This window comes from Lontra canadensis, unplaced genomic scaffold (assembly GCF_010015895.1).
Source record: "Lontra canadensis isolate GAN:19392208 unplaced genomic scaffold, GSC_riverotter_1.0 scaffold38, whole genome shotgun sequence".
In the NCBI taxonomy this organism is placed as follows: Eukaryota; Metazoa; Chordata; class Mammalia; order Carnivora; family Mustelidae; genus Lontra; species Lontra canadensis.
Genome location: NW_022631032.1, coordinates 18363372 through 18377772, shown reverse-complemented (window position 1 = coordinate 18377772; position 14401 = coordinate 18363372). Strand labels below are relative to the sequence as shown.

General features: G+C 42.7%; 2 protein-coding genes across 6 annotated transcripts in view; one reads left to right on the top strand and one right to left on the bottom strand.

Moving 5' to 3' along the window:
- The window catches only part of OXNAD1 (oxidoreductase NAD binding domain containing 1), a 36521-nt gene extending 29853 nt beyond the window's left edge, over positions 1-6668 (bottom strand). Inside the window, exons 1-2 of one of the 4 annotated variants that reach the window (XM_032869766.1) lie at positions 6434-6668; positions 99-254 (exon numbers count right to left, since the gene is read on the bottom strand). The gene's annotated coding sequence lies outside the window, so the exon portion shown is untranslated. The remainder of the gene's footprint in view (positions 1-98; positions 255-6433) is intronic. The other 3 variants (XM_032869767.1, XM_032869765.1, XM_032869769.1) reach the window with 3 other exon arrangements.
- Positions 6669-7031: 363 nt separating this feature from the next.
- Positions 7032-13964, top strand: DPH3 (diphthamide biosynthesis 3). 2 transcript variants are annotated; one of them, XM_032869763.1, is made up of 3 exons: positions 7035-7222; positions 7966-8040; positions 11513-13964. In XM_032869763.1, the coding sequence occupies exons 1-3, from the start codon at positions 7115-7117 to the stop codon at positions 11576-11578; spliced, it is 249 nt and encodes an 82-aa protein (XP_032725654.1). In that variant the 5' UTR covers positions 7035-7114; the 3' UTR covers positions 11579-13964. The 2 variants fall into 2 exon arrangements, with proteins under 2 accessions (XP_032725655.1, XP_032725654.1); XM_032869764.1 differs by lacking the exon at positions 7966-8040 and having other exon boundaries at positions 7032-7222.
- Positions 13965-14401: the final 437 nt, after the last annotated feature.

Below are 14401 nucleotides of genomic sequence, written 5' to 3'. Positions count from 1 at the left end.
TCACCTCATGTATGACTACTAAATGTAGTTTCTCTCCTTTGAATGTACTAAACTAAAAATGGGACATTCGTTGTTGAAAGAAGGAAGGCGAAACTTACTTTAGAAGTCCATGAGATTTTAGGAGTCATTAAGTATGTGGCTGGCTGACTGCCTGACATGCAACACTTTGGTCCTGGTATTATAGTGAGACCTTTGGATATACAACAGTTGGAACAAGGGCGGTGTTTCCATACACTGAAATTCTCACAAAGTTCCTGCAATAGCAGAGATGACATGTAAGAACCATGTTCTGGGAAACCATGAAAAGGCACTCTGGGCTGCAAAAGGCAAGGCTCATTACAATCAGCAAGCATCACCTCACAGCAAGTCTACTCTTCACTACCTCCTTCCCATCAATTCTTCCTCGTGTTTCCACTTGTCTCTTTTGATTGTTTCCTCTTAATGTTTTCCTTTTTCAGCTTCCTTGGCCTGTCTTTGACTCTTTCTCCTTATGATAACCTGCCCCCCCCCACCCCATGAAAGCCCAGAGCAGGGGCCCCTGGGTGGCTTAGTCAGTTAAGTGTCTGCCTTCTGCTCAGGTAATGATCCTGGGATTGAGCCCCATGTCAGGCTCCCTGCTCTCTCTCTCAAATAAATAAATAAAATCTTAAACAAACAAACAAAAAAGACCAGACCAATGGCTGGAATGATATAGTTACATGTCACTTAAGGCTAAGTTCCCTGATAAAATTGAACTGATACAGAGTTAACATGATAACACTGTTTTGCTCAGTGTTTTAGGAAACCATTGCTAAAAAAATTGTCCTCAAATAAGACACACTTTTTTTTTTTTCAAGATTTTATTCATTTATCTGACAGAGAGATCATAAGTAGGGAGAGAGGCAGGCAGAGAGAGAAGGGAAAACAGGCTCCCTGATGAGCAGAGAGCCCGATGCAGGGCTCGATCCCAGATCCTGGGATCATGACCTGAGCTGAAGGCAGAGGCTTAACCCACTGAGCCACCCAGGTGCCCCTAAGACACACTTTTTAGTGATTATGCTGTTTAAAGGGTCTACTGCTCAACTGAACTTGAAAATAAAGATGTCTTGGGGCAGGCATCTGGGTGGCTCAATTGGTTAAGCATCTGCCTTTGGCTCAGGTTATGATCCCAGGGTCCTGGGACAGAGCCCTATGTTGGGCTCCCTGCTCAGCAGGGAGTCTGCTTCTCCCTCTCCCTCTGCTCCTCCCCGCTGCTCATGCTCATGCTCTCCCTCTCTCAAATAAATAAACAAAATCTTAAAAAAAAAAAGAAATGTTAATTTTTTTATTAACATATAATGTTTTATTTGCCCCAGGGGTACAGGTCGGTGATTCATCAGTCTTACCCAATTCACAGCACTCACCATAGCACATACCCTTCCCAATGTCCATCACCCAGCCACCCTATCCCTCCCAACGACCCTCAGTTTGCTCATGAGATTAAGAGTCTCTTATGGTTTGCCTCCCTCCAGATCCCATCTTGTTTTATTTTTTCCCTCCCTACCCCCACGACCTCTCACCCTGCCTCTCAAATTCTTCATATCAGCGACATCATATGATAATTGTCTTTCTCTGATTTTCTTAAAGAAATGTTAATTTTTAAAAGCTGTTCTCTTTAAAACTCTAAAATCTGGTTTTTTGAATGCCAGTAAGCATAACCAAGAGTGCCACCTACTGGTTAAAAAAAAGGTATTTTTATCAAATTGTGTTCAGAGGGCCCTCCAAAGCATTAAGGTACTAAAAACAAAATAAAAGGCAAAAATCTACCCATTTTTTCAAATACATCCAATGGTTTCATATATTCAATGTAAATATTTGATTAGCTATAAAAAGTTAACATACATTAAGGATTTTCTAAAATGATACAAGAATATTCCATCAATGTTTCTATTCTCACAGGCCTTGCCTCAACCAAAAAATTCATACTTAACTCTATTACTGAAACAGGAAATTATCTTATGATAAATAAATAAACAAACCGTAACCACTTAAGCCATAAAAAAAAAAATTACTGCAGGCAACAGATTAAGATTTAAAATGAACTATACTGGTTTCTGTTCGATAAGTACACTCATTTTATTTAAGAATTGCTGGGGTGCCAGGCACTATTTTGGGTGTGGAAACACACTAAAGAACCAGACACAAAGCCCATGTCGTCATGAAGCTTTAAGTACAGTGTGTCCAGCCAATGATAGTAAACAGATAATTAATGAGACAAATATAGATTACAATAAGCATGATAAAGGAAATGAGTGGAGGAATATCAGGAAAGCGCACTCTCAAGAGACATCTGAGCTGAGACCTGAAGGATGAGGAAGACGCAACCATTCTGACAGTAAGGACAGAGCCAGCAGGCAAAGAGGCTCAATCACAGAAACAAGCCTACTATGTTACAGGAATCACAACCAGTATGACTGGCGAGCGGGGAGCTAGGTGACAGTGACAAGAGGTTAAGTCCAGCGGACAGACATGTGCTAGATCACATCAGACCATGGACAGAATATTTACTCTAAGAGCAACGGGAAGCAACTGAAGGGTCTGAGTAAGCCTGGAAAGGTTTACATTAAAGGATCCAATTTACATCTGACAGAACAACCTAATTTACATTTACATCAAAAGAGCACTCAAGCTACTGTGTGAAGAATGGATCATAGAGGGAGGAGTCTCCGGTTAAAGGTTCCCGTCCAAAGGAAAGCAGGATAAAGTTATGAGATGGCAGAAGTAGATGAACAGGGAGCGTATTTTGGAATCAGAGCCCTGCACTTGGTAACAGATTGGGTAAGGTGTGAGAATAGTTAAAAAAAGAAAGGTAGAGAGAGAGAACCCAAGAATGCCTCGTAGAGCATTTATACACTGAAATAAAGTAAATTCACAGAACTATCATGGCACCTGTTGATTCAGAACCCTAAGTGTCACTGAGGAAGCAAAGGGGCTCCCAGCATCTAGCTTTTGGTAAGGGAACCCTAGCAGTACCAAAGTTACAGAGTGCTTGACCTGAAATGGGTGAAACAAAGCTCAGATCTGATTCCTTCCTATTTTTTCATCTTGAGCCAATCACCTCTTAAAATTTTTTAATTGGAATGCCAATACCAATTCACTGGATTGCTGAGAGGAACAAATGTCCTGGCAAGTGCCTGGCAAGCAAGAGTGTTAGTAAGAATCAGGTCAATCCCATTAACCCCTACCCTCTGCTCCCTGCCGAACTCCACCTAGAGACGGTGGGATACCACCAAGAACAACTCCCCTCAGCCTGATACACAACCGCATTCACAAAACACAGTTTCTATTCAGAATTATGAACTAAGTTCTAGGTTCGATCACATGCTGAGAATTTTGGTCATTTTCCACAGCAGCAGTGTTAACATTTTATGATTGAAAAAGAATTTTTTTTTCCCATTAAGCTTTTAATGGGTCTCAAAATTCTGTGACAGATTTTTGGTTGTTTCCATTAAAAAGTACTGATTTTAAAAACTAATAACTTAAAACTGCCATATGCACAAAAAAACACAAATGGTCCGCAAAACACTCTTCTTTCCTTCTGGAGGTTTTAGGATGCATCACTATCATTACCCATTTACTACTAAACGTAAATGGGCAATAGATACAAATAGTTCTGAGGCCATTCTTCCACCACTGAGTAAGACTGGGGTGGCAGGAATGGGGGATCATATTCATTTAGCCTTCTGAGCTTTCTGGGCAGACTTGGTGACCTTGCCAGCTCCAGCTGACTTCTTGTCCACTGCTTTGATGACACCCACAGCAACTGTCTGTCTCGTGTCATGAACAGCAAAACAGCCCAGAGGATGAGTCAGAGAAGCTTTCAACACACATAGGCTTGCCAGGAACCAAATCAACGATGGCAGCATCACCAGATTTCAAGAACTTGGGACCATCTTCGCCTTTTTTCCAGAACGACAATCTATCTTCTCCTTCAGCTCAGCAAGCTTACAATCAATGTGAGCTGTGTGACAATCCAGCACAGATTTGGTCTGGATAGTTCAGGATAATCACCTGAGCCATGAAGCCAGCTGCTTCCATGGGTGGGTCATTTTTGCTGTCACCAGCCCCACAGCCACGCCGAACATCTTCGACAGATATGTTTTTGACACGGAAGCCCACGCTGTCTCAGGAAGAGCCACACTCAAAGCCTCATGGTACATTTCAACAGACTTGACTTCTTTGTGAATTTTAAGTTTGTGATTGCAAATGATCCTATAGCAACTAGTAAATCTACTTTGGTCCTACCCTCACAGTCCAAAAATGGCTCATTACAAAACATTTCCACTCCCTTCTAGGAATCAAAGTAAAGTTTAGTAGTCATTGTGATGTTTTATTTAAAAATGTTAGGTGGAGTAAAACAAACAAACAAACAAACAAAAAAACTGCATTACATGTTTGGTTATAGGTTTTACTTTCTTCAGGACAACATGAACTCAAACTGGGCAGCACCATACAGGGAATCCCCTCTGGCAGACAAGGCCTATGGCCAAAAGACAGCAGGATGAAAGCAGTATGGAAAGCCAAGTAGACTCCCAAATCTAGGTTTCAAGGGCACCAGCACTGCTCTAGCCAGACAATCTCAGCAGTCTGCAGAGCTTCAGGGCTGGTATGAATGCTTCAATGCCATCATATCACAGATGACAGCAAAGTTAATTAAGAACCTAAGTTGTAGCATCTGACAGATCTGAGTTCTCACAACAATTTACTGCCACTTACCAGCTTTGCCTTCAGCCCCTGGTTTCCCAATGTTGATGATGGGATTAATGATACCTACACACCTCACTGGCTGTTTAATGACATCATGTATATAAAACATTTGATACAGTGCCTCACACATAGAGTCCATTATTACTGAGAAGTGGTCCATTAGTTTTTCTTTTCCCATTTTAGGTAATACGCACTCCAAAAAAGTTGGGAAGTTACAAGGAAATTATAAAAAAAAAATTTACCCAACAACGCCTGTAACTTCCAAGGCTATTAACCACAAATTTTAAAATTCCCCAGCATATCGTTTTTGCTAAGTCCAAACTGCTTTCAAAGAGGTCTATCAATTCATACTTCCAAGCACCAAATATGAATGCAATCATTTCTGTACATTCAAAAATGGCTCATCTTTAATTTGTACATACTTATGCTGAGAGGCACTGAAGAACTAAAGATGATTCCCAACCTCAAAATGATCACTGGGACTACAGAACAGACCCTGGAAAACTCTCCCTTGTCTTCCGGTCTCCAAGGGAGTACCTGGAAAGTATCTGTGCCTATAGAGATACAGGGAGCAGCCACAGAGCTGGGTGGGCTTTGCTGGGATTTCTCCTCTGCCCAGTCACACCAGAATCACCCCAGTTAAGCCTCAACAAGTTTCACAAGTGTTTCCTAACTACCAGGTAGATCTTCAATTATCCAAAATGTGAGGCCTTTGGGATAACCTTCCAGAAACTTCTTAAATGTAACTTCTTGATTTTCTCCCAAAGACTCCTCTGCCTTCAGGTTTTCAAGCCTCAAACCAGGTGCAGCTTCAACTCAGTATGCACAAAATTGGTAGCTTCATGCAAACCTGAGTATGTGTATATAAATAAGAAGAGGAATGTGTATACATGTAAGTATTACATGAAACATACCACGTAAATATAAAGGAACATGGTATATATAAACCAGTAAATCTCGTAATTTCCATGCAAAAGTAGAATGTTAGATCTGTATGTGATCTTGCATATCATCTCTAATCCAAACCTTTTTTAGTCAATAGACAAAATAAGGCCCAAAAGAATGTAAATATCTAGCTCCCAGAGGCAGCTCCCAACAGTCAAGAGTCTGATCCCAGACCTATTTCTCAAAGTATCTTTTCCACTGCACTGCATTCCTTCTCTACCGAAATTTGAATAACTGTGTGGTGATGGAGCAATATCCCCACGGAATGTGGTTGTATTAAAACAGGCAATACCATTGCTTTCAAGACAAACCACCTTTTATTTGCATTCCCTTTTAATGTATAGAGGCCTCATGGTAGTATCTGCTGGTGACATTCCTTTTACAAAGAAGAAACCGTGGTTCAAATAAATTAAGTAATTTGTCTCCAGGCTTCGGGGACAGACAGGACCTTCATTTCCAAAATGAGTGATTTTTCTCAAGATCCCCAACTCTCTGTATCTCAGTTTGGAGGTTAATAATATGGAATAACATCTAAACTCCCGGGGTTGATGTTAAGAATCGTACCCAGAGCAATAACCTGGTACACAGCAAACTCCTCATAATAAAAGGGGATGTTATTACTATTTTACAAATCACTGTCATAATGATATGCTTGGCAAACACAGGACTAGAACGCAATCTGCCTTCACTCTCTTGGTCCTCTCGACAACACAGGTTAGGGTATTTGAAGATAACCCTGGGTGAGGAAGAGCTGGGGGTGTACCTGAGTAGGCGAGTGCAGCCACAAACTACAAGGCAGGCGTCGCCCTGAGCTCAAGGTCACTCGGTGAATCAAAATTCCAAGAGAACTTTTCGTCCGTCACCGGGGACGCAGGAAGGGAGGTCCGAGAGGCAGAGGTGCTCCGGCCGTCGCCTGAGACCCAGCAAAAGAGCGACTCCCCCAGGACGTCAAGGGCCGGGTTGATGCCACCGATTCCGCGGACCCAACATAAGGCCTCTCTAAGCTCCGCGGCCTTGAAGACGGCGGCCGCAGAAAGGGACCTCCGCACAGCTCGCGCCGCGGGAACCAGGCAAGCCTACCTGCCGAACTCTGCCACCCTCTCCGGGAACTTCCGGTGACGTGACGTCACAGCGGCGCGAGCTATTCTCACATTTTATTGGTCAGTAACGCGGACCGCCGGCGCGGAGCGCACAGTACCACGCCGCGAGCCGCCACATCCAGTGTCTCCGCCTCCTAGCTCCGCCATCTCCATGGGGACCGCCACCCGGTCACCCATTTGGCCTCCGAGGCCGGAGTTGCGTCATTGTCTATGCGCCGGAAGCGATCGCTCCTGAGCCGGCGCCGGCTGACAACACCCGGCTGGGACCAGCGCCGGCGGAGTTAGACCTTCTCGGGCAAGTGTTGGCTGGCGGGGGCTACGGACCTCTGCTTGCCCCTGGGACAATGTCCGTGTTTCACGACGAAGTAGAGATCGAGGACTTCCAATATGACGAAGACTCGGAGGCATACTTCTACCCCTGCCCGTGTGGGGATAACTTCTGCATTACCAAGGTAACTTCAGAGTCCCGCCCGGCGGTTCGTCGGAGCAGGCGCGTTTGCTCTTCCTCGTTCCTTCCGCCGTTCTGTCACCTTGAGGCTCACACGCCCTCTTTATCCTGTCTCTGAGTCCCCGGAAAGTTGATACTTTGATCTGTCAGTGGGCACATCGTCCTGGCCTTTAGTCTGGCCGAGGGGTGGAGAGTGGGGGTGGGAAAGGCTGGATGGCGGGAGCATAAGTCTTGCCCTCCTTCCCCATTTAGGGTCCCAGTTGCTGGGATAGTTATTTGGAGGCAGGGTTACGTTGTTGTCATCTCAGGGGTTTGAGGCGACGAACCTTGGCTAACCTTCCTGGGTCAGGTCTGGTCTTTTTTTGAGAGAGGGAGTAGAGGCGGGGTTGGGGTGGGTTTACGGCATAGGAACAGAGGTAGGAGAGAGAGACTCTTAAGCGGGCTCCAGGCCCAGCACGGAGCTGGGGTGGGGCTCGACCTCAGGACCCCCAGATCATGACCCGAGCTGAAATTAAGAGTTGGTTGCTTAACCGACTGAGCCACCAAGGAGCCCCTCTTCCTGGGTATTTTTAAGTACCGCTTGGCCGGAAGAATGGAGTTGGTATTTCTCTGGGCAGGCCTTTTTGTCCCTCACAGGCCTTTTAGGGAGGTAGCCACAAAGGAGCTTGCCCCTAGGGGTGGAAGGAGTTTGGAAGGAGGAAATCGCAAAGAGAAGACAATACCAAACGGTTTTTTATTTTGTTATAGGAAGACTTGGAGAATGGGGAAGACGTGGCAACCTGTCCTAGCTGCTCTCTTATTATAAAAGTGATTTATGACAAGGTAAGTAGTTGAATTTTAAAAGGTGTCAGGGAAGGTTGCGAGGCAAGGACCTAGAGCAATCTGTAAGTGCTGGAGAATATTTCTTGACAGTGTGTTAGGTAAATTGTTTTTTTTTTTTTTTTAAAATATTTTCCCCCCCCCCCCCAAAAAAACCAAAAAATTTTAAAACTATTACTAAATAGCTGTATTGTAAATCACAACTTGAAAAACTCAAATTAATTAACTCATTTTAGCTTTTGAGAAGGAAAAAAAAACTGCATTGTAGTTAATGAAAATTGTTGATTACTTGTTAAATAGAAAAATAATATTTAATTGGCAATCTATTCCTCCTTTATTTAATAAGTAATTAAAATTGTCAGAGCTCCTAGACTTATTTTGGAGGGAACAGTTGTATAGTATTTCTTACTTGGCTTCTACGTATAGAATTCCGCATTATCTTGTTTGAGGTATGTCACAGCTGCAATTTTACAATTTCATTTTGGCCTTTAATTTACTTACTGTTTTTCATTCAAAGATATTGACAGTAGAAAACAAATGTTCAATAAGAACAATAAGCCCATCCCTACCACAGCTTTTGGCCAGCATTTTGAATGGAGTCTTAAGTAAGAAGCTTTAACAGGATTTTTTCATTTTTCCTTTTTTTTTTTTTTTAAATATGATTGACATATAATGGAGGTTAACATTCTTAAGGCTGAACCCTAATCTGAGTATAGGGAATGTAGCACCAGGCACTTAGTCTCATGTGACAGGCTTGCTATAATTTAGAAGTTTAAAGATTTATTCTTTTATCAAAATGTGTTCTAGAACAAAAACAACAGGGTAAAGGAGATTAGGAGTGCTGGTAGGAGAAGAAGTTGCAATTTTAAATAGGCTGATCAGGGCAGGCCTTATTAAGAAAGGCCTTATCAAACGTAGATTGAAAGAGGTGAGGAAGTGAGCCCTGGGGGATAAAAAGCAGTCCAGCAAAGGGAACTTTGAGTGGACAGACCCTAAGGCAGGAACAGGTCTGATTTGATTGAGGAACATCAAGTGTGACCAGAGCAGAATAGATGAAGGTGAGGGAGTAGCCCAGGAGGAAAGTAGCAGAGTTGGGCAGATCACAAAGGTATTTGTGGGCCACTTTAAAGACTTTGACTTTTGCTGTGAATGACTTGGGGAACCATTGGAAGATTCTCAAGCAAGGGAGTGCTACAATCCAACTTAAGTTGTAATAGAGTGACTTTGGCTGCTGTGTTCAGAGTAGACTGTGTGGAAGCAAGGATAGGAGTTAGGATATAGCAAAGGTAGCAGTTAGAAGGCCCTTAGATAACCAGAGTTGGAGATGGATGGCTTGGACCAAGCTGTGGCACTGGAGGTGGTGAAAGGTGGTTGGATTCTGAATACACTTTAAAGGATAAGGATTATTTTTACTGATTGAATATAGGATATGAGAGGAATCAAAAATGATTTCAACATTTGTGGCCTTCATAACTGGAAGGATGCATTTACCATCAACTGATGGGGAGGTGTCTGCCGGCTTAGGGGCTAGAGTTAGACATACTAAGTTTAGGAGGTCTTTTTTTGATCCAGTTGGAGAGCCAAGTGAGAAAGCAACTGGATATGCAGGTCTACTGTTCAAAGAGAGAGATCAGCTAGTCCTGTAAATTTGGGAATTATCAGTATATAAATAGCATTTAGAGCCATGAGATTGGAAGAGATCACCAGGGCTGTGAATATAGGTAGAGATGGACAAAAGAAAGGACTGAGCTCTGCCATTCCCAATATTTAAAGGTAAGGGAGGAAAGTGGGCAATCAGCAAAGCTGGCCAAAAAGGAAGGAGGAGGAAACCAGCGGTGCCATATCCTGGAAGCCAGATGAGAAAAGGTAGAGGAAGTGAACAACCTTATCAGATGCCTCTGATAGATAACTGGAAATTAACCATTGGCTTTAACGGCTTTAACCGGGAGGCCATTTGTATGGTGGTAAGAGCAGTTTCCATGAAGTAATAGAGACGGAGCGTGATTGGTGGAAAGCTTACTGGAGAGAAGAAGAGAAGAATTTGAAGTAGCAAGCATAGATGTTTTTTTCAAGGAATTTGCTGCAAAGGGGAGTAGAGACATGGGGCCTCTTGATAGAGGATCAGGAGAGGGTTTAAGGTGGTAGACATTCAGCTGTGTCGGTGAATATAGACACAGGAAGTTAGATTTAACCAGGTTGGTGGTTTTGTCAAGTAGGTAGGAGGGAGTGACAGAAGAGGGATTGTGAGAATTAACCATGGACTTTAAACTGGGTCCAGAAAACACAGAGAGGAGCAGTGATGATATATGTCATGACATAAGAGTCAAAATTGGTTGGTTGTAGGGAAGGAAGGAGAACAGTGGCTGAAAGGAGCAACCAGGCCCTCCTCCTGTCTCTGTGGTACCAGCACTCTGAGAGAACTCCCAGCCACTGGGGAGGTTATAGGGGAAGCAGTGTCTTTAGGGGATGGCCTGTTCTCAGATTCAGCATTATGGTCATTTGGGGCAGAATAACTCTCTGCTGTACAGAGCTGTCCAGTGCATTGTAGGGTGTTTAGTAGCATTCCTGGCCTCTACCATTAGATGCCAGTAGCAGTTCCCCAGAATGTTCCAGATATTGCCACATGTCCCCCTGGAGACAATATCAGCACACCCCTCCCACTACCTCTTGAGAACCACTGTGTTAGAGCCAGAAGGTGTGGGAATGTTTTAAGGAAGGGGTTGAGAATATGGAGCAATGTGCTGATTGACAGATCATAAATTCCAAAGAGGAAGTTGGGGTTGGGGAGGAGGCCTCAGGTGCTGGGCAGGAGTGAAAGCGTGGACACGATGTGTACTGACCCTGCTGGGGATCAGCCTACATGAAATGAGGGGTAAACTGGAAAGCACAGGTGTCTTGTAGTAGACAGAAGCCAGGATACATAATCAGAGACTGAACTTCATTTACAACGTAGATGACCCTGCAGGTTATTTGGTCAGGAAACAAAGAGCTACCCCTTTTAGTTGGAAGAAGTGAGTACCTTGAAGAGGATAGGTCTTCAAATGACTGAATAGTGAAGTGGAGAAGTTTTAGTGTAGTAATTAATACAGAAACTTAAGATGTGATATATCTTTACAAATAAGGCGTTTTAAGTGTGAATTCAGGGCTAAAAACTGAAAAGCACTTTTAAGATTATAATTCTGGTGCTGACGTGGATTCTTTGAATAAGGACAAAGTGGTGTAGCAATGAAAAATGAACAGACCTGCCGGGCCCATAGCTGGCTCAGTTGGAAGAGCATGCAACTCTTGCTCTCGAGCTTGTGAGTTCTAGCCCTATGTTAGGTGTAGAGATGACTGAAAACTAAATAAACCTTGAAATTAAAAAAAATTTTTTTAAACCTTAATACCTAGATTGATTCTGCAACAAAACTAAAGTCAAATATTGATACATTTGTGATACACTCAGTGATTAATATAATTTCTTACTCTGTCTTAGGATCAATTTATGCGTGGAGAAACAGTGTCACCCCCTTCCACCCACAAGGAATTAGTTAAATGCTAAAGAGGACTTTAGGAATCTACATCCTGAACATTTGGGAATGAGCCAAGCTGGAAAAATCAAATGCAAAGTCACCGGCTTCCTTCACGGGAACAACCCTTCCATAGTTGGCTGTGCCATTAGCATGTGGTTCCTTACCATTGCTGCTGAGTTCATCTCCAATTAAAGAAGCAAGTCCATGACGTGACATGCCTGGATTTTGTGCTTAGAACTTTGAATTGGAAATGTTCTCCATTTTCCATGTGAGTTTAAAGGAAGATCTTTTCAAATCAGTGCTTTCTTTCTCTCAGTATCATTTTTGTGTCTTACACCTGATTTCTTCCTTATCCGATAACAGCATCATCTACCTCAAAGTCATTATGATTCCTTAATAAAAGGGGGGATTATATTTTTGGCTTAGTTATTAAGATTATTGGAATTAGCCCTTTCTTTGAAATTGGACATCCTCTTTGCCATTCTAAACTTAAGCAAATTTGTTGCTTTGTCCCACTGTGTTTTCAGGTCCCACACCAAGCCAGTCTGCTCAGTCTTGCATTCATAAGAACTCAGTTCCTGTTCTGCATAGCATACCATTTCCATTGTACTTCCTGCATTCAGTTCTGGTCACGGTATTATAGAGAAAGTGTACCAAGCTCATAATTTTTCCAGAGCCCGAAGATAGAAAGTAAGGTCAAAAAGTGAAATGGTCAAGGAATTGGAAGTTTCCTTATCCATATTCTACATGTGCCTTGAAAATTGGGACAAGATAACAAGAAAAGCAGCCAAAGGAACTGAAGTTGGAAGCAGAACAAAAAGAAAAATTTGCCAACTTAGTAAATTGAATGCTTCAGTGGCTTTGCCAGATCCGAGCAGACCATATTTGTGTGATCTGGGTCTTGTCTGTCGCACTGTGTTTAGCTAAGGCTAATGACATGGCGCGAGAGAGGGCCCCCTGTCAAGGCTTCGCGGCTGGCAGCAGCGCTTTCGGCGTCCCCTCGGCATCGGGTCACTAGCCCTGAAACGTAGAGCTGCTACAACAGCTCTTGCGGAGGACGAACCTGAAGATGAGATGCCTGTTCTAAATAAATGTGTCCCTAGGGACACATCTAACCAGTGTTTATAGGCTGTAACTGAACCAGACATCCACTCTTACAGAGAGATGTTGCCCTGGAAAAAAACAGATTTATAAAGGCAGGCTATCAGTCCTCCTTTGCTGTGGATAATAGCAAGAAATTAGAATCACATGAAAATCCAAAGATGTCTTTCATATACACAACTTTGCAGTGTGTTTCTAAAATTAAAAAAAAAAACAAAAAAAACAACCTCACTGATGCTTGGTAGGTTGTTTTGGGAACAGCTCCTGCAATTAAAAAAAAAACAGCTTGCCAGAATGTGACCATTCTGACCGTTGTACTACTGGTTGATAAATGGGCTGCATTAGTCTAAGACCTAATACTTCACCAAAAATTGTATGTCAGAAGGACGGGGTACATTATGTATTATTATATGACATTCTTCATGGCATGAGAAGTGTCATGGCTATTTGGGGACACTGATGTCCCAGAATCCACCCGTGGATTAGAGCCAGTGGCAGCTCAGACGAAGAGAGCATGGTATATGTTACCTCGTGGGAGTGAACTTCAAAGAGCAAAGAACTGTTCCATGCTCAATTTTGTTGGTTTTATAGATACCGGTAATACCAGCTCCTTTGGCTGATGATGAATTTAAAACCAACGGGCACCCTTGATGTGAATGTCAAAGGAATAAAAGTTGCCCCACTCCAAACATTCCAGTAGGAGTGAATTAAACTGCACTGGCAATCAGTGACCAGTGGTAATCCTGCAGTGATGGGAGTGAGTTCGTTTCTAAAGCAACTGAGTTACTAAATTTGCTAACTACAAAAGAACTTTTCTGTTAAGCAGAAAGTAAAACCAAGGTCTTTCAGACACGACTAGAGTTCTGTGTGATATTCTGTGCCTTGTGCACCTTACCAGACATTTCAGACCACCTCTGAGAACTGATCTGTAATCCATGCTCTGTCTCTTGCTAGCTTTGTAGTCTTTGCCAAGGCCAGTGGATTCATCATCTCTCCAATTAGGAGACTAGATCAGGTGCTTTTTAAACTGTCGGTATTATAACTTGCAGGAGCTGAAATGATAATTGAAACCTTTATAGACTCAAAACTAAATCATGAACTACTAGAGAAAGACAGTACTTCTTTATAACTTGATGTCACCACACTTCTGAGTTTGCAAATAAAGTCAGCTATTTAAAGGATTCTGCGTATATTTTAGTGTGCACATTTGGAAGCAGTTTTCCTGGGAAGCACGCAACACTTTTGATTGCTGTACAAACTAATTTATTACCAGAATAAATTATTGACATACTAAATAAAGTCATAATTCAAATCCGTTTGTTTTCATGTGGTTTTCTTCCCCTAAATACCAACATCTTATATTAAAAATTTTGGGGGGCGCCTGGGTGGCTCAGTGGGTTAAGCCTCTGCCTTCGGCTCAGGTCATGATCTTGGGGTCCTGGGATCTAGCCCTGCGTGGGCTCTCTGCTGGGTGAGGAGCCTGCTTCCTCCTCTCTCTCTGCCTGCCTCTCTGCCTACTTGTGATCTCTCTCTCTCTGTCAAATAAATAAATAAAATCTTTAAAAAAAGAGTGCAAAAAATTTTGTTGTGATTTTGTATGAGGTAGAAGTCTTTTTAACCTGTTTTGGAAAATTGTAAGGAAGTTTCTGGTATGAACAGGTGAGTTTTGAAATGGTAAAGAAATTGCCACTGATTCTACAGTTTGGCCACATGGGTTTTGATTCTGAATTTTTTTCCCCCCTGGGAAAAAT